We start from the raw sequence: 20,580 nt of genomic DNA, 5'->3' as shown, positions 1-20,580 counted from the left end.
TTTGAATAGCGGAAATAGACGTTCTACAAGCTCACAACGCGTCCCATCATGACGCCTTGTGAGTTCGTAGATCTGCTATTTCCGCTATTTTTGAAAATGTTACAAAATGTATGAAAAGTTTTCAACATGGAAACGATTATGCAAAATAATTGCGATTATATCAAATAATTACGATGAGGTGATTATGTAATAATTGTGGTCATGGACTGGACTGGACTGGACCTGATACAAACTGAACTGACCTGCTTAATATTTTAATGTAAATGCTGAATCTATGCAGCAGGAAGAGGAGATCTGTGCCGATCAGCCTTGAAGTGTAAAAAAATGGCTTTTTGAACATTTTTACATTCACAGTGTATCCCACTCTCAGTTGAAGTGTCACCACAGATTTTCTCATGCAATCATTATTTGCTTCCTGAATGTTGGGCAACACTGATGAGCAAATTTGCATGCCTCCCAAGAGTTCCCTTTGATCATGTCCCTACCCTCCCTCTGGCCAACACTTTCACTTCACGTCTCTATTTTTTTCTGTCTCTACCCTCAGGGTCACCTGAGTGAAGGCTATGGGAAGCTGTGCAGCATCTACCTCAAACTGCTCATCACCAAAATGGAGTTTCACATCAAAGTGAGTCGGCCTGGCCTATTAAACACAGGCACCAATCTCTCATCACTAATTATCACTGCCTCAGACTCCACTTTTAGTGCTGACGTCTTTCTCTCTCCCTGGGGGCGTGCACCTTCATAAAAAATGTTTTGCTCTTAAGACTAATAGCTTTTCATGAATCTGTAATATAGCGTTTTTATAAGACAGCTGGGTAGACTGGCTGAGAGTCTGTGGCAGTGTTACTACTATTACACAATGTTGTGGTTGGATGTTGCTCCACTGATGACTGGAAATGAATACTTGACCTCTGAAGTTGCTTCTGAGCATTGTTTTGAGACACACTCTCAAAACAATTTGCCATTTACTCTAGGAGAAATGGCACAATTTAGCCCAGATAAGCCACTACCGATAATCTGAGGAGAAATCGTGTCCGAGGGCCTTGGTAGGTACCAATGTTCACAATAATAATCATTCTATCTGGTAAGCTTCTCAAAGACTCTTCTGGGCCTCCAATTGATCATATTTTTATGATCAATTCTGATGGTTCTGTCACTACCACCTGCAATAGCCAGCAGTTGATGGGGTTGCCTGGCATTTTAGCCCTTGCCTACTTACTACTGTTAACACAAACTAATATCTGCCAGTTAATTTCCCACCTCAATTTCTCTGACGAATGGACAGCTTGTGTTGCCCACATTTACTCAAACATTTTCCTCATCCAAATTATGCAAGACCTCCACTTTTGTTTGGCAACTCTTTTTTTCTTTCTTGTGTGTTTTTTCATGAGCTCCGTGTTTATTTACATCCGTTTCCCCATACTTCTGGCAAGATGACGTTAATAATTGTTTAGTTGTGATGTGCTGTTATTTTGGTAAACGGAACGCTCACCCCAAAACACCGTTGTTTTTGCGGACCGCTTGTTTTACTGAGGATTTTCCTTATCTGGGTAATGCGACCTGATTCCAAAATGACTGTGATTTGTAGTTGGTCTTAGGGATTGTAATCTCACAACTGAACTCAAAAGGAACAACCGATAGCTTGGAAACTAAGCTAGAATCATCACACCATTTTAAAACCCATGTATTCAAAAGAGCCTTTAACAATAATGTTAGGGTTTGCTCTTAGTGCTACTGCTTTTTAATTTTAATTGCTCGCGTTTTTTCCCCCCGTTCTGAATTCCCATAGACGTGTTCAATATCGCGTCAAATAAAAACGGTGTTCCAAAAATAATCAAATGACCCCGGTGGTTTTACTCTTATGGATATGAAGCATCAACTGACAGTAGGGGTGTGCCGATATATCGTCCCGCGATATATCGCGATACGTTTTCGTGACGATATGTATCGTTTAGAGAAAAAAAAAATCGTTTAAAAAAAAAATAATCAGGCATGCAAACAGCCCCGAGGTGAAAAGGGTGACAACATGTTTTTTTTTTTTCGGGTCAGGTGTCCCACTATTGCCCTATTTGGATTCAAAACGGCTATTGTAGCTGAAAAGCTACAAGTTCGCATATCTGAATAATGCAAAAACAGAATTATTTGTTTGCATTTGCTTTTTTTCTCCCCCATATATTTTTCATAATAAAAAAAGTGCGTATCGTATCGTATCGAAGTTGTGAGCCAAATATCGTATCGTATCGTTTGGTGAAATTAGTGTATCGGCACACCCCTAACTGACAGTGAGAAAACGCTAATGTTACTTCCGGCGAATTAGTTAAGTTTTCGCCAGAAACGGACTGTTTCAAATATGACTGACTATCATAAACGATACAGAGCCACCCCCCTGACAATATCACAGAGACAGTTTGTTTATTTTTGGACCACAATTCTTATATGAGACGATTCTATGATGACCCAATGTTATTCTCCATAGAGAAATTACTTTACGACCCAGGGGATGGACGAGTGACGTCAGGACTTCTGTACTCTATAGTCTGCATACTGTTTGTATCATATTGTATGTCTCCTTGTTACTGAAAAAGCACTTTATAAATAAAAAACAATCTCTCGCCCCGCCTTGGGCTAGCAGAGATAATGAATGATTAAATTATAGATGGACTTCCTACTGTGCTTGCAAAATAGATGCTTCCTCACAATGTACAGTATAATAAAATGGTAGGAGCTACCTTTCTTTGCATCCCAGCAAAAGCACCACTTAGGATAAAATGTTGTATACGACTCTAAGGTGAAACTGCTCCTCACTGGAGCTGCTTCTCACTGCACAATCAAATCAAAAAGCCAAATAGTTTTAGCTTCAAATCATCTGATGCATGCATGTGCTGGAGAGGTTGATGCCCCAATCTGTGACTTAATAGATCTAATCAACTCAACTCTTTGAACTACTTCCTTCTCGTCTTCTCACCCAGAACCCCCGTTTCCCGGGCAACCTGCAGATGTCAAACCGGCAGCTTGACGACGCGGGAGAGAATGATGTCAACAACTTGTAAGTTGTTGTTATCACAATTGCTATGATTGTTGCTGCTACAGACTCAGTTGCTTCTTGGAGATTTGGGAATGTGGTCCTTGGGCCGTCTGTACCAGTTTGCATCTTCTCATCATTGGCTAAATTGGTGGTTATTTTTTAAATTACTTTACACCTTGCTCTCACTTACCTCTCCATTCTTTCTCTGTCTCTCTCTCTCTAAACCCCTTCCCCCCCTTTGTAGTTTCCAGCTGACAGTGGAGATGTTTGACTACCTGGAGTTGGAACTCAACCTCTTCCTGGGTGGTAAGTTATTCTGCTCTCCTTTTTCTGGTCCTCCCAGCTAGCCAGGCTTACCTAAGCCGCCAGGAGATGTTGAGACACACACAACATATACAAATGCTCGTAGTCAATCACTCTTACTCAAACCAAAGTATCATCAAGACATTCTGTTGCCTATTCGCGTCTGTATTAGTCAACCAAGACGAGCCTTTGTTAAATGATGCATGAAACCCAAATATAGTATATCCATGTCATACTGCGAGTACTGATTGGAACGTTCATTCCAGTGTGTCTGAATGAGCTGACTGAACAGTGCCTGTTTCACATGACAAGCCCATAGCTTTCCCGGTTCCCCTACTACAATCTATCTGGTGTATTTTGAAGGCATCACGTCATCTAGGAACGGAGAGTCTTGAGGTGTGTGTGTTTGTGCGCCTGTGTCAGGAAACCACACCTCTGTGTGCAGTGAACAGAGGCACTCAGGCCCTGGCATCGAAGATGGAGCGCGGCAGGGCAGGGAATGAGGCGAGGAAGCAATGATTTAGGCCGGGGGGGGGGGCAGACAATTCATTTAGTGTTCAGGTTGAAACCGCCCTTTCTGCTTGACTTGAGACACTCTGATTCCCTCCTGTCTTCGTCTAAAGGAGGGAGCACACACCCATTCTCGGGCTTTTCCAGTTTATTTTGGTGCCCAGGTCGCTGACTCAAGTCAGAGAGGGATGTGAAAAGTGGATGAGGAAGTAAGAGAGGCCGAATAAATAATGTTTGTGTGTAGTGTACAGAGTAAAATCCCCAGTTAATTTAACTTGGATAGTGTACAAATGGAACCAAATAGATCCGTAAGGGTTCCATTTGTACATTCTCTGAGTTAGAAAGGGATGGCTTTAACACCACAGACTTTCCTGGTGTGTAGGTACACGTGTGTATGGGACTCCACTCCCTTGATGTTTGATGAACCCCCATAGTTATATTGATTGTGTGTGTGTGCATTTGATTTCTTAATCTATAATATGTTTAATGTGTGTTTGTGTGTCCCTTCATCCAACAACAGTGTTCAGCTCCCTGGACATGTCTCGGTCAGTGTCCGTAACAGCAGCAGGCCAGTGTCGTCTTGCGCCTCTAATCCAAGTGATCCTGGACTGTAGCCATCTGTACGACTACACCGTCAAGTTGCTTTTCAAACTGCACTCATGTGAGTGGAACAGACCCCCTGCTGGTTGCACAGTAGAACTACAATATATGAGAACGGCCTGCCCTACAGAGGCGTGCATGTTTTTGTCACATTTCCACAAATGCTTGAAAGATTCTACTGCACGGGTAAAGCTTTACCTAAAGCGCTGGCCGCTGTGTGTGTGTGTGTGTGTGTGTGTGTGTGTGTGTGTGTGTGTGTGGTGCGTGTGCTTACAGGCCTTCCAGCAGACACTCTCCAGGGCCACAGAGACCGTTTCCAGGAGCAGTTTAAGAAGTGAGTTCTCCCAGTAGACACAGTACTAACAGTCAGTCTTGCTGAATATATAGACTGTGTATCTGTAGACTGTTTTGAGTTATTAATCACAACGAATGAGTTTGTCCCTATGTTATTGTTATGTTATGTCTCGGTTTCTCAATCTTGCTCTTGTCCTTGTGCAACAAGAGGGTATGCTGGGAAATTCAGCTGTCAGCTACTGATTTCCAATGGGACAATACAAAGCAGTAATATCTATGAAAATGAGAAAATATAGCAGACACTTCTCACAAAATCTCTCTCTCTCTCTCTCTCTCTCTCTCTCTCTCTCTCTCTCTCTCTCAGATTGAAAAGTCTATTCTACCGCTCCAGTAACCTGCAGTACTTCAAGAGACTGATTCAGATCCCACAGTTACCTGAGGTGAGCATTTATTTTGTGAAACATTATTTACCTTTTTTTTTTCTTATATCCTTTCCTTTTTTCTCTGTAATGCCAGCTTCTTAGACCATGTTTATACATTCTCAACAGTATATCAGTTCTTATTTTTTCTAAATTTAACATCTATTGACTGATTGATTTGTTTACCAACTACATAGAAATCAATTGAGCCAATTCCACCAACATTGTTAGTATTTTTGTTAGTAGTGTGTTGGATATTTAACAATATCTCTCTTCCGAAAACTGCATCCCACTTTTATGGTTGAGCCCTTGTGATTCAACCAGTTAAGCCAGATTTATACTGCATCATACGACGGTGTCATGTGCAGGTCACTAACTTGCAGACCGGCTATTTTCGGCGTGTGACGCCATTGTACGACGGGCCTTTGTGTGCACTGGACTCTCCAATGCCTTAGAATTCAATTCCCTTAACAATAACCTACATTCTCCGTCTTTCTACCAGAACCCTCCCAACTTCCTGCGAGCATCAGCGCTGTCTGAGCATATCAGTCCAGTGGTGGTGATTCCTGCCGAGTCCTCGTCCCCGGAGTCGGAACATGTGGTGGAGACCGAGGACCTGGTGGACACTGACATCCCCGTACTGCCGGTACCTGGATGAGACAAGTATACTGTAACATCCTGAGTGTTCATTTAACTGTGACGGTTACAAATGAACTCTGAGGACTTTACTGTGTGCAGCTGCTATTAATCAGTCTGTGTTTTCTCTTAGTTGTCTCCGCCAGGCCGAAAGGCATGGCGAGAGAGTATGTTTTCGCCCCTGTCCGTCCGTCCGTGTGTCCGTGTGTCCGTCCGTCCGTCCGTCCGTGTGTCCTGTCTGTGTGTTAGCACCAAATCTCCGGCACCGTTGGCCCGGTCGCTGCGAAACTGTGCACACACACTCCCTGGATGCCATTTCAGAACCTCTGCCTCAAATTTTTCACATGGGCCTGTTATAGCGCCACCAGGAGGCCAATTTGTGCAAAACCCATTTTTTCCCATTACTCCTACAGTTTTTAACCAAACCTCATGCAAATCGGTACACAGTATCTCTATAGTCATGTGATCAACCCTGATCTGTCCGATTTCCCATATTCCATCCTCATTGGCTAAGGTTACCATCCAAAGTTTGCAGGATTGGTCCGTTTTGAACAAACTGCCTCAAATCATGAACGCAGCTTGCCATTTGCATAAAATTGCACACGCACATTCCCACTAGCCCGAGGAAGAAATGGCACTTAAAACTTTTCACATCAGCCTCATGGTGGCGCTATAACAGGCCGATTTGCATTTTTAACTATAACTGCACCGATCTGCGTGAAACTTTGCACGCCTACTCCCTAGAGGCCAAGGAAAAACATCTGCACTGCATTTTTCACATCTGCTTTTTACAGCGCCACCAGGAGGCCGACTTATGTCAAATACATTTTTGGATATTAATCCTTCAGATTTTATCCAAACATCACACAAATCGGTACACAGTATCTCTATAGTCATGTGATCAAGACGCATCTGTCCGATATTTCATATTCCATCCTGATTGACTAAGGTTGACTTCCAAAGTTTGCAGGATTGGTCCGTTTTGAACAAAATGTCTGAAATCATGAACGCGGCGTGCGATTTCCGTGAAAATTTGCACGCACATTCCCACTAGGCCGAGGAAGAAATGCCACCCTTTTCACATTGGCCTATTATAGCGCCACCAGGAGGCCACAATAACTTACCTGACCTGGCGGAGACCTGTGCTCCGAGGAGCACTTTTTCTAGTTTTCCTATATAATGGAGAGCGGAGACAAGACGGAGTAGGATTAGGAACTACACCCATGCTGGCTTTTAGACTTGATTCTGTCTGGATGCTATACCTCTAAACCTTAGCAGAGTACACAATTCAAAGTGACCCAAAACAATCAATAGTCAAGGTTTTTCTTTCATTATCTCGAGGGGGGACTTTTTATTTTTCATTTGTATTCTGTGGGAAGACACAAAGTTGAAGTCATCAAAGCAAACACACACAAGCATGACTCGCAGCCAACAATTTCCCTCTATGGACAGCTCAGTGGCTTGCAACATAACTCCTCCTAAAGTTGGTGACTGACTTATATTGTGATTTTTCACTTTGAACATGTCCAGGCTCCAGTGGAAACCAAGTTTGACGATCTGTTTGGCACCTCAGCTGCAACAGACCCTTTCAACTTCAACAGTCAGAATGGCATGCGCAAGGACGACAAGTGAGCTTTATCGAAACCACATTGTGTATAGGCTTACGTTTATTATTGCCAGACACATCACTACATGGAAAATGATATCTCACCACAGTGTGAGTTTGGTCAATACTTTAGTCAGAAGTTGAATTCACTGGGACACTAGCAGTTTTGCTTCATTTAGATGGTCTCTAGCTGGAATCGATCCAGGGACGTTATAGTCTGTACAGGTGAACCCCAATTTTTGCATTATGTTTAACCTACTTTCAACCTGGTGTCCCTATTTTGAGCATGTCATTATATTGAATAGTAAAAAATAGCAGATCTACAAGTGCACAGTGCATCACGATTCGACGTGTTGTGAGCTTGTAGGTTGACTATTTTAACTATTTCTCGTACGATGAAGTATATAGGGCTTGAGTGGTTAAAGAAAAAACAACAAGGAACATCAAACTAATCCGAGGGGTTTCATGTGTGGCACTGCCAAAACATCATTTCAGATTTGAGTTTTATGTTTGTTTTTCTTTTCATGAGCGATGTTCTTGTCTGTCTCCCTCAGAGACCGTCTCATTGAGCAGCTGACCAGAGAGATCCAGGCCCTCAAGGAGGAACTGGAGTCTTTTAGACTGGAGGTAAGAAGAACACACACACTTGCTTGCTTATGCCAGACACATTCTCAACGTCATGACTTCATATCTCCATGAAGGGTATGAAGGGTTTTCAGCGCTTAGTGCACTGTTGCCACCTCATGTGGCTGAGTAGACCTATTTGTGATCCAGACACTTTTCCACATGTGGGTCAGGTGTGAGTTGAATCTGGTTGGACAGTCCTTGTGGTGTGCTTATGTCGTTGTCTGCCCCCTCTCTGCATGACTCATGGATCTCCAGGTGCAAGACACCTGAAAGGCAGGAAGAGCGGCAGGTGTTGCCATCTGCTGCTATCCTTCCAGGTTCAAGGGTGGTATGTTGCATTTCCTCTGGAGTTCCTTCATGTGGTCCTTGTAGTGCTTTCGTTGACCCCCTGCAGACCTCTGGCCGGATTGAAGTTGTCTGTAGCCGACCTGCCCGTGGTAGATGAGCTGCAGACATGCGGATCACATGACCTAGCCAGCTGAGCTGTCTGCGTGTCAGAATAGTTTCTATGCTGGATGAGTTGGTGCGTTCATGTATTTCAGCATAGGGTGCGGTGCTCCCATGTGATGACCAAAATCCTTCATAGACAGCGGATGTGGAAGGCCTCCAGAGATCTGATATGCCACATACTGCCCGGTACACTGGATGTTAAATTGGTTTACATCCAGACGGAAACTAATGCTGACTCCATCTGTGCTTTTGGAGATGTTTGTAGGATATGAGGGTGCCTGCTGTGAGAAATATAATGAAGCCAATTGGAGCTAAGACACATCCTTGTTTCACTCCTATTTGACTTAAAAAAGGGGCAGACTGTCCGTCTATTCAAACCCTGGCCTGCATGCTAGCATAGAGTTGCTGAAGGATGGAGACTGGAGAGCCTTCGACAGATCAGTGAAAGCCATGTACAGATCGTGTTGCTTTCTGGATTTCTCCTGTACTTGTCTGGCAACAAATATAATGTCTGTGTGGTGCTAATGTCCTTCCAAAACTCACTTCAGGTTTCTGGATAGATGTTTTCTGCAATGCGTGTAGCCCGGTGGGAGAACATGGTTCTTGTCAGGATTTTTGCCTGCAACTGACAGGAGTGAGACACCTCTGCTGTTATTGCTGTTACGAGAGGACTTCTCACCTTTCTTTTTGTTGACAGTGATTGTTAACTCGAATAAGACAACTTAATCACAAGTTTATTCCCTGGCACTCTGCCGTTCAACCTGCACGTTCACAAAGCAGTTTCAACTGACTACCAGCCCATTCCAATCCACCCTTCACAATAATAGACTTACCATTAGCTCACATTGCACCATATTTCACACTGGCCATAGTTAACAGGAAACGGTATTAACTTAACAGTGATGGTGGCATCTTTCCAGTTTGGGGGGCAGTCTTTGTTGTCCAAATGGCAGAGGTGAGTTGGTGCAGCTGGCGTGTATTTCAGTAGGGATGGAGTCTGAACATTCACTTTTTATTTTTTAACTTTTTATCTTCATGAAACTGTGGGATTTCATCAAGTCGGGAAACAGAAGGGAACCTGGGGAGTTCATCCAGGATGGACAGGTCTGTGGGGTTGCTCTGGTTTAGCAGGATGATGTGGTAACCGGAATTTATGAAAAAAGTCAGGTTTAGGCATAGTTTTTCTGAGGTTACGGTTACGGAATACCTGGTGGCGACCCGGGGCGAGCGTGTTTTGGGGCAAGCGTTCTTGTATTCGTTCAGCCCACCGTTCTATTATTTGGTGTTGATGCTTGAGAGAGGTGCCTTCTGCAGATCTTATTGCTGTTACATGTCTTTGTGGCCTGTAGATGGTTTTGATGGCAATGTTTTTGGAGTCTGCGAGAGATTGACTTTCCACTGCTTTCTTGACCCAGTCATTTTACATCTGCCATAGAGCTCTTTGTGTTTCTGCTTTGATGGTTGACAGTTGGTTTCTTGTTGCAGATTGTATTAATGGGTTGTATTAATTTGTACGTGCCTTGCACTTTGCCTTGAGAAGGTTGTGGATGCCAGGTGCATTTTTGTCAAACCAGTCTTGGTGATTTTTTGCGGAATCCCGTTGATATTTCTGCAGCACGGTAGATGGATGAGCACAGTAATGTTCCAGGCAGCATTTGTGTCTTCAATGACAGAGCTTTCTTGGATGTTGTACAGCTCGGCTGCAGATCGGCTTCTCAGATGGTGAATGACTGTGAGGGATTGGAGGGCATGCTGTCGAGCTTTTTGCTAGAAGGCTGTTTGTGACATTGTGGGCGTATTCTCTTGTTATCAACCTGTTGTCCATCCAGCACTCTGCCACACGCATAGCCCGGGTGATCGGAATTTCTCTCTGGTCAGCCTGTCTGGTGATTACATACTCTATCAGATGCCAGTGTTTAGATCTAGGATGATGCCAGGAGGTCTTCAGTTTGTTTTTTAACTGAAATAGAGTGTTGGTGATGACAAGGTTGTCATTTTGTTTGCCAACCACACACACACACACACACACACACACACACACACACCCACCCACACACACACACACACACACACACACACACACACACACACACACACACACACACACACACAGGGGAGTGGAGGATCATATTAGCTTGTTCTCTGCCAACTCTCTCTCTCTCAACCCTGTTCCTATCTGATTCTCTCTCTGTCTCAACTCTGTCCTCTTCCAGAGTGGTCGGTTATGCCAGGCGCTGAGGGGGCGTGTCAGTGAGTTAGAGGCGGAGCTAGCGGAGCAGAGCCACCTGAGGATGCAGGCTGCAGGGGAGAGCGAGTTCCTGAAAGCTGAGCTGGATGACTTGCGCAGGGTCAAGGAGGACACTGAGAAGGAACAACGCAGCCTCACTGAGATAGAGCGTGCGTTTGGCCTTTTCATTTCTTTTAATTAGTGAATTAGAATAGTTGATTAGAATGTGAATTAGAATGTCAATAGAAATTATCGTAAGTGACAAAGTAAAAGTCATCGGGTTATTATAAAGAAAAGGCTACATATTCAGAGTAATCTGCTTGCGCAGACACCATACTCTACGTGAGGTCCTTGAAACGGAAGACTTAGGTTTATATACCACTGCCATTCACCCTCCCCTGACCCTAAGTGCTAGAAGTTCTCGCTTCCTGTTGCTGAGCTTCAGCAACACAAATACAACATCTGTGGTTGATAAAGATTTAACAACAAACGGAAATGCAACAACAGCCATGTCAATTCTCCCTTCCTCCAGAAGGCTCGAATGAATGTAGTCTAGTGACCCCTGCCTTTTTTCTTCTTTTTTTTTATCGACCCTCTAGTCCGCCTGGTTGCCATGGCGTTGCTGAGGCATGATGACATTCAAATTTCAAACCACAACCCTGTACCTGGTGTGGTGAGAAAACCAAGGAAGCTTTTTCAAGGAAGGGACGCCTCGTACCGGAAGTACCGATGAAATACATGGCAGTGAATGGAGCCGGCTGGACCAGCTTATGAACAAACACTATTTCTGAACGATTGGGACCTTTTGTCATATAATCAGTTCAGGAATATAAAGGAAGACTTATCAAAGGTTGTTTTCTAATGACTTACTTTTCAATGTGCACAGTGCATAAATTTATTGAGGCATCTAAACAGCGGCAGGTATCGTTTCTGGCTCGGAGATATCGGGAGATTTGGTTGCCAGACAGTCAGTTCAGAAACGTACTTTGTGCTCTTTAGATACCTCTATAAAATTATACAGTGTACACATCGAAAAGCAACACAGCAGAAAACAATGTGTGATATGTCTTCTTTTATTTTCCTGGACCGAGTATTTTATAAAGGTCTCAATCGTTCAGAAATAGTGTCTGTTCATAAGCTGTCCAGCCGGCTCTCATAGACTCCAATGTTATTTCACCGAACTTCCGGTGTGAGTCTGCCACCCAGTGCGACGAAACTGCCCGCTGGAATTGCTGGATAGACGGAGACGTCGGCGACCTTTCCTTAAATAAGCTTCCTTGGAGAAAACCAGGAAGCAAAATTGTCTGGAGGGCGGCTTTAACCACTATACCAGCGAGTCCCAACTGTTTCTGGATCAGGCCCACTTGAACATTTTTTAAGTCAATTAGAATAGTTGCCATTCTGCTGCCATGTCGGCTGTCTGAGCATGTTTACATTTATTTTAATAATCAATCGATCGATTTTGTTCCGGCTGAGATCGACGGAACTAACAGAATATACTTTAAGCTCCTATTTATTGGTATTCAATGGTCACAATGAAAACTCATTTGTCGATGTTTTACAGAAAAAAACACAATGAAATTCTTTTTTACATAATCTTTATATTATATTTAATAATAATAATAAAATATTATATTATTATTAAATTCTAAATGTTTTGCCAATTATACCCACCAGTGGGCCCTGGCCAGCAGGTTGGGTATCGCTGCACTACACCTTCTACAAGTCACTTAACAAGTAGTTTGACTAACTTCGAGCTGTATTCCTTTTTTTTATTTATTGAGATGGCAGTTCACTTTCATACTGTGTATCTGACACTAGCAAAGCTGTGAGTAACCGAGGAGGGGAGGATCTGGCAGGATTTAATACCAGGCCAGTAGGGTTACTTGTCATTCAGGAGGCAGGCATCTTAACCACTAAGACATTGAGTGGCTCTCTCAGCATTTTAACCTGTTTTAACCTGTTTAGAGTACTTGATGTGTGGGGTTTACCGCACCCAGACATTTTAGCAGCCCAAGTAAGCAAAAACAGGCCATAATATATGTTTAACGATAGTATTTGGCCCAGTGTGGATATATCACAATTTAGTTTATCTTCTGTTGAACAAGGTTAGATGAAGTGCATGGATAGTGTGATAGAGAGTGAGGGAGAGTCCTCCGATAAGCAAAAATACTGTATGGGACTTGGTGACATCACAGATTCACTATTAACACATTCCATGCCAGAGTTTAATCTCATAATGTACTCACCAGTGCCAGCGTTTTATTGTTGTTTTTTAGTTTTTTTCATGTCGCCACAGACCTCGCTAAATAAGTTAAAAGTGCGCGTTCATTTGGTTCTAAACACACAGCGGATCCGTGAGAAACGGCCAGCGAAAACAGTTTCCAAATGCGAGCCGCCATCTTGAAGATACAGCCGATCAACGCTAAACAGTGATCAGCGAGGAGAAAAACAACAACCGAGAAAATCGAGTTTTAAACAGGATCCCAGACAGGAAGCGGCTACGATCGAAAAAACCGGAACCCGAATAATTCTGTTTCCGACCGGAAACCGGAAACGGAAATGGATAAAAAAAAATCGGAAAGTGCACCTGGGGCAATTTCAATGGGAATCGGCGGTTCGCGTAGATCTACGCGACTGGCACGCTGCGGCTTTAAATAGGTTCGCGTAGATCTACGCGACTGGCATTCAATGTGTTAAAGGGATAGTTCACCCAAAACAATACTTTTTTCGATTAGTCACCCCATGGAGACTTGAATTCATGGATGTTTTTTTTGTTTTTGTCGCATTCCTAAGCCAATAATTTGATGACCAGCGGACCGGTAGGCAGCGGTTCCTGTAGGAGATACAAAGGAGACGCTTTGTGTGTCCTACCGGAACCGCTGCCTGGTCATCAAATTATTGGCTTAGGAATGCGACAAAAACAAAAAAAAACATCCATGAATTCAAGTCTTCATTGGGTGACTAATCGATAGAAAAAAATGTCATTTTGGGGGTGAACTATCCCTTTAAAACTATAGTTTATTCACTGGATAGGCTATTCACATTTTTCAGTATTAGCTCCATTCCTACTGATGTTGACTTACGTGTGTGTGTGTGTGTGTGTGTGTGTGTGTGTGTGTGTGTGTGTGTGTGTGTGTGTGTGTGTGTGTGTGTGTGTGTGTGTGTGTGTGTGTGTGTGTGTGTGTGTGTGTTTGTTTGTTTGTTTGTTTGTTTGTTTGTTTGTTTGTTTGTTTGTTTGTTTGCATGCATGCATGCATGCATGCTTGCTTGCTTGCTTGCTTGCTTGTTGTTCTCAGGAAAAGCCCAGGCCAATGAGCAGCGTTACACCAAACTGAAAGAGAAATACACAGAGTTGGTCCAAGGCCATGCAGACCTGCTGCGGAAGGTAGGAGAGACGGTGCTCACTTCTCAGTACCTCGTAACAATGTTCTCAACATCTGGTCCTGGACCTGTCACAATTATTACAGAATCGCCTAATCGCAGTTATTTGAGATAATCGCAATTCTTTTTTGCATAATCGTCATAATCGTTTCCATGTTGAAAAAATGCTCATGTATATTTTCAAACAATAGCAATTTTTTTTGGACATATTCGATCTACAGGCTCACGATGCGACGCGTTGTGAGCTTGTAGATCTGCTATTTCCACTATTAATGTTTTCTCAAAAGTATAAAGTTCAGTCATGTCATGTGTTTGTATATTTGGTTTATTTGTCATATCTGCCCTACAACTTCAACACAACTTCAAACAGAAATGTAATTTTTATTCATTATGTTCAGGTGTGTTCAAGGACAAAAACACCATTAAATCGTTAATCGTGATTATTTGTGTTACAATAAATCGAGTCTAGTGAAAATTAATAATCGTGACAGCCTACCGGGGACCAACAGGGGTTCAAAGGGACCCTTACCATTTGGACCCCTGGTGGTGTTTCCTGGACCCGATGTCCATTTGAACCCCTGGTGGTCCCCGGACCCAACGTCCATTTGAACCCAGTAGAGAACCAGTGCTTAACATCCTCCTTAGAACCCAAATCTTAGTCCACGGGCCTTGGTCTCTGTCGTAGCACCAGTGGTGGAAAAAGTACTCGAATTTTTTACTTAAGTAAAAGTATCAATACCGCAATGCATAAATACTCTGTTACAAGTAAAAGTCCGGTATTCAAAATGTACTTGAGTAAAAGTACAAAAGTATTGGTATCAAAAGGTACTTAAAGTACCAAAAAGAGAAAGTACTCATTATTATAAATGTCCCATTTCACAAGTTTTCAAATGTGAAAATTGTATAAAAATCTTTTGAAAATAGAAGATCTACAAGTGCACAAGTCGCATCGCGACGCATTGTGCGCTTGTAGATCGGCTATTTTAGCTGAGCTACAAAAGCTACAAAGTCACTGGTAAAGTTTTCAAATAATTGTAGTGGAGTAAAAGTATAATATTTGCCTCTGAGATGTAGTGCAGTAGAAGTAAAAGTACTGAAAACTAGAAATACTCCAGTAAAGTAAATATACCTAAAATGTTTACTTAAGTACAGCACTTCAGTAAATGTACTTAGTTACTTTACACCACTGTGTAGCACACATCCTCTTGCCCTTTGCCACCATTTTCTGTCCCAGTAGCTTTCTCTAAATTCCAGTTAAAAAAATTAAACACTGTCTCCCTAGTAGCAACGGTTGACATCCCTTTAGGTCCTAATTATTTTTGGTGTGTGTGTGTGTACAGAATGCGGAGGTGACCCGACAGATGACAATGGCACGGGCAGCACAGGATGAGGTGGAGACGGTGAGGAGAGAGATGCAGGAGAAAGTGAAGGCTGCCCAGGAGGCTGCAGACAGACAGGTGAAGCCAGAGAGAGAATAGAGATGCTTCCTAAAGCCTGATTCATCCTCCCTGCAAATCTGCAATCTCACAACACGTCGCAATGGGACACGCTGTGAGCTTGTAGATCAGCTTTTGTCAGCAAGTGACACAGAGCGACATGTATGAATTAAGAAGGTTTCCACTAACTGCCGTGTCTGTATAGTTGTCTTTAATCATGCACTTTCTCTCATTGTTCTCACTAGTTCTCTCAGCATGTGAATTAGTTGCGTCATGATATAAATGAGACTGTGGTTATAATGTCAAGTTACCATGCCAGTTACACAAATCCGCTAATTGGAGCCAAAAGTGCAAAGGAGAAAAGTATTACTTGAACGTCAAGAATTTAAATCAAAAGTGCCAGTGCGTTACACAAAACCATGGAAAACTGAGTTGGTACATTTGAGATATTAGTTTTGTAATGTCTCCCTATCTTCCTCTCCAGTGTACAATGTCTTTCTCATCTCTCACAATGTATATACTGTACATATTCGTAATGTCAATCATGTGTTATTCATGGTCTCTCTGCTTCCAACCTCCATCAGGAAAACGATCAGCAGGAGCAGCTTCAAACGATACAGACAGAGCTGCTGTCCAGCAGGGCAGAGTTGAGCACTCTGAAAACTGTCATGACCTCTACACAACAGGTCAGTCTCCTCTTTGCTTCTCTCTCTCTCTCTCTCTCTCTCTCTCTCTCTCTCTCTCTCTCTCTCTCTCTCTCTCTCTCTCTCTCTCTCTCTCTCTCTCTCTCTCTCTCTCTCTCTCTCTCTCTCTCTCTCTCTCTCTCTCTCTCTCTCTCTCTCTCTCTCTCTCTCTCTCTCTCTCTCTCTCTCCCCCCCCCCCCCCTCCCTCCATTAACTCTCTCTCTCTCTCTCTCCCCCCCCCCCTCCCTCCATTAACTCTCTCCATTAACTCTCTTAAGGGCCATGGACACTCCAGAGTTTTTTTGCGGAGCGCTCTGGGCACCTCAAGTAGAAGATTGTTAGTTTGTAGAGGAACCCCACTCTTCAATATCACTTTTTGAGGAGACATGTATACAAAGCACACCTTATATGAAGGTGTGCTTTGTAAAAACGGAAAATGTTGAAATTGAAATGAAAAAATAAACAATTTAACTATTTGACTGCCGTTGAATCGATAACGCGTCAATTCCTAGTTTGTCCAGTTGGCCGCCGACGCGTTAGACACGCGTTTAGCTTTTTCATTGTTTAATCTGTGATCGCGTTGTTCTGTTTATTTTTCATCATCAGTTTCACTTTCTGATTCCTTCAGAATTTATTTTTTTCCCCGGTCATTTTCGGCCAGAATAGGGAAAAACACGTTTTTTCACACGGTATAAAAAACTAACGGAGAGCTCCACTTCTATTTTCTTTAGTCTGGGTGACGGACAGTCATCGTCGTCATGTATCACATCGTACTTTATCCCGATCGGCAATCTGCGAAAACGTCACATCCGGTTATGACGTATGCACTGTTTGAGCCTGTTTGGAGGGGGTCGAACGAGTCAGCAAGTGATCGAGGTGTCAATCTACTGCTCTCTGCTGGTCGATCTGTCGTATGTGTTTAAAACCGCAGCCAGAGAAACTATATGAAAATTAAATTACAAAATAACAAACAAAAAAAAAACACGAACATCGCTGGCACTGGGGGAGTACTTTATGAAAATACTCTGGCAGTCAAAGAGTTAATATTTAATCTTGGCGTGCTTCTGCTACGCTCACAAACCCTACCACTAGACAGGAAGTGGCTATGAAATAGCCACTTTAGAACCAGGCCATGTATCATGCAGCATGATATAGTCATACCAAATTCTTACAAAGTGTTGTAAGTTTATTTGAATGTAGCTGAGTGTAATAATAACACATAAACTATGATAAGATGTTTTATAAATACTGCATGGGTTTTATACCATGGTTTTTGTTGAAAAATCAATACAAGTTAACTGCTTGTTCTGGCCCGGTCTTATTTTCAGCAATGTATCATACCCAGCCAGCTGAGCTGCAGGGATGACGATGCACTTTCTATTTACAAACATTAAAGCTCAATATTCTTTGTCATGCAATGAATAGTGAAAATAGCAGACTACAATATCACAACGTGATACGATGTTAAGAAATGTTCCACCTGCAATGATGTGCTCAAAATAAGGATGCCAAGTTGAAAGTTGTTTACAGTTACTACACATTTTGGTTTTAGCAACAGATCTTGCTATCAATGTTTTGACAACTTTTGACTGACATGCAATTCCTAGTTAGCATGTCCGTAAGTATCATTATTCCGTGTGCAGCTAAGAAAGTTGGGCATGATTGCGTAGTCTGGATGTTATTGTTACCCCCCAAAAATATAATTGAATGGTTGTGAAAAAGAGGAAAATAATGATTAATTGTGAAAAAGGACTCACGGAACTGTATTCTGGGCCTAATATAAATGGCCAGTGTGAAAGAAGACCAAGCTCTGTTTAGATACTGTAGTGTAAAACAGAATGTGAAGCCTGACTTATACTTAGTTGCATGCCGGTGTCACACAACAGAAATAGCCAATCTACAAGCGATGCGTTGTAATTTAGATTGTCTATTTTCAGCGTGCGACACGGCTCGCAACCATGGATAAATCAGCCTTTACAAGTAATTCCTCAGGCAACCTCAATTATGAACAATTACTTGCTCTCGCATAGGTTAGTTCATTCCATTTGTTTTTCTTCATACAAACATCTACCGTTCATATTGTGCAATCCCACATTATCTCTGTTTCTTCCAATATCGTTTTGCTTGTCTGTGTCCCTGAGACCTCAAATCCACAATGCTTGTATTTGTAGGCGATGAGGCATTGTCTGCTACATTACCACTGGCGCCCCCTTTATCCCATCCCTCTCATCAACCACCCACTCTTGTCACGTTATTTCTGTACCCACTTACTCATCTACCCTGTCGATGTATTTGCCTTCCTCCATCTCTCTCCTCCCCAGTATGTCTTTTTCCACACATACCATTCCTCTCATGTGCCTCCTCCTGTCAGTAGAGTTCACAAAAAGATGATTGTAGTGCCAAGGTTTGTTCCTTTTAACATGGATTTCTCTTCTGTTATTGATTTCTTAATCCTTTCTATTCTCTGCTGGACCTGGCGGTACACAGGCTGTAAGTCTCTAGTTCAATTTGCTAATTTCTCCCATTTAATATATTTAATTGCCTTTCCATGAATTCACCTTCTCTGGACAATGTAAGAAAGACTGTTGTCTTGACCGAAATGCAACTGTTTTAGTCAAACACTACAATACTAATACAGTACTTAATTATATTCATCTGCTTTACTGAATTCCCTTTGCTATACATTAGTTTAAGGTTGTTATTTTGTACCAGAGCTCATTTCCATTTCCATCTATAACACTCCTCTTACATTAACCACAAATCTAACCTTATGCCTTATGCCAGACTAAAACATGTGAACTGGGGCATTTGAACGTGTGATTTTTGGCTTTGCAAATAAGCCAGTAAATAACAGCTGCCATGTTGTGAAAGTTACATTTTTTTTTTTTTTATGATTTGTACTTTATTTTCTTTTTTAGACAAACATACAGAGAATTTTCTTTCAACATTGATGCAAGCATATTTTAGACAAGACAACATACAATAAACATCACAAGAACATTCATATTCAAATAACGACATTACTGACCATTAAACGAGACAAGACATACCATACCCATAATACAAATAAACAAACCGTGAAAACATAAAGACATCAACAAAAAGAAAAATCAAAAATACAGTGCACAGAAGCATACCACCCGCAGTCTACCTCAGTCCTACCCCAGACAAATCTAACCCAAGATACTTTATGGTTATTGAAGCTCACACTGAGCCGGAAACGTCATCCAAGACCTGTAGCATGTAGATGATAATGTCCCCATTTTAAATCATATTTATCCATCCTGTTGAGCAAGTGAAAGTTACATTTGTATCGTATTTTTAATCGTCATAATTTCTCCACCTTTCAACATCACCCGATGCAGTCAAGTGAGGAGCTCAGCACTCAGCTGTCAACCTTGGAGTCCCAGAAAGTGGAGCTAGAAGAAACCTTGTCTAAGAAAGAGACGGAGCTGGCCGGTCTGGGGGAGGAGTTGGAGCGAGTCCAGAGCTCACTGGCCACTGAGAGGGAGAGCGGAGTGAAGACGGCAGAAGCCCTCCAGAACCAACTCAATGAGAAGGTGGGTTATTGCTTGTATAAATATTATATATTTTTGCAGTACTATCTTGACCTATTGAGAGGCCGATTCTACAATCATATGCCTTCTAAATCAGTCGTTCTCACACAAGATTTTTCGAAACATTTCAAAAATAGCAGATTGTGAGCTTGTATATCTGCTATTTTTGAATAGCCAACGCAAAAAAAATCTAAAATGACACAGATGCTCTCCCGGTTTTAATGGGTTAATTCCATTTACAAGCACACAGGATTTGGTGTAACTATTCCTGTGTCCTGGTGACTTTAATACTGTACATAAAAATTCCATGCTGCATTTTGATATTGATACTTGCCAGTCTTTGACCTTGTGTGTCTGTGCATGCGTGTCTGTGTGAGAATGCCTCTTACTGCATGTGCACATAATGAGCTGTCATACACACACTCTGTCCGTGTTTTTAACCACTTAACCACAAAATATTTATAAATGATGCGACGTGTTGTGAGTTTGCAGATCAGATATTTTTTGAAAACTATGACATTTTTTTACGCCTTTAAATGACATGCCCAAAATTGGGATGGCAGGGTAAACGTGGTTAATCTTGTTACCACTTTAGCGGCCGATATGGGCATGAGTAGAACATTCAGTGAAGTTCTCTTCTAATCCTGCGTCCACAGGAGAGTCGAGAGCAGGCGTTGGAGAGCCAGCTGGCAGCGGCTCGCTGGGCCAGTCTACAGGGGGCCCTGGAGGAGGCTCAGAGGATAGTGCAGGACTCCCTGGCTCAGATAGACGACCCCGCACACATCAGCTGCACCAGCTCCGCAGGTCAGAAACCAACACGTAC

General features: G+C 42.5%; 1 protein-coding gene across 2 annotated transcripts in view; it reads left to right on the top strand.

Moving 5' to 3' along the window:
- The window catches only part of hip1 (huntingtin interacting protein 1), a 56,419-nt gene that overhangs the window by 25,206 nt on the left and 10,633 nt on the right, over positions 1 to 20,580 (top strand). For both annotated transcript variants that reach the window (XM_080428470.1, XM_080428471.1), the window contains exons 5-19: positions 545 to 625; positions 2,970 to 3,046; positions 3,270 to 3,331; positions 4,359 to 4,499; positions 4,715 to 4,772; positions 5,097 to 5,172; positions 5,654 to 5,797; positions 7,318 to 7,415; positions 7,948 to 8,020; positions 10,684 to 10,867; positions 13,997 to 14,085; positions 15,422 to 15,538; positions 16,102 to 16,203; positions 19,566 to 19,760; positions 20,414 to 20,561. In XM_080428470.1, the coding sequence (XP_080284596.1) occupies positions 545 to 625; positions 2,970 to 3,046; positions 3,270 to 3,331; positions 4,359 to 4,499; positions 4,715 to 4,772; positions 5,097 to 5,172; positions 5,654 to 5,797; positions 7,318 to 7,415; positions 7,948 to 8,020; positions 10,684 to 10,867; positions 13,997 to 14,085; positions 15,422 to 15,538; positions 16,102 to 16,203; positions 19,566 to 19,760; positions 20,414 to 20,561 (1,645 nt within the window). The remainder of the gene's footprint in view (positions 1 to 544; positions 626 to 2,969; positions 3,047 to 3,269; positions 3,332 to 4,358; positions 4,500 to 4,714; positions 4,773 to 5,096; positions 5,173 to 5,653; positions 5,798 to 7,317; positions 7,416 to 7,947; positions 8,021 to 10,683; positions 10,868 to 13,996; positions 14,086 to 15,421; positions 15,539 to 16,101; positions 16,204 to 19,565; positions 19,761 to 20,413; positions 20,562 to 20,580) is intronic.

Source organism: Gymnoscopelus braueri (assembly GCF_963280865.1).
Source record: "Gymnoscopelus braueri genome assembly, chromosome: 5".
NCBI lineage: Eukaryota > Metazoa > Chordata > Actinopteri > Myctophiformes > Myctophidae > Gymnoscopelus > Gymnoscopelus braueri.
Note: the sequence above shows the minus strand (reverse complement) of the source record. Positions and strands in the feature narration are given on the sequence as shown.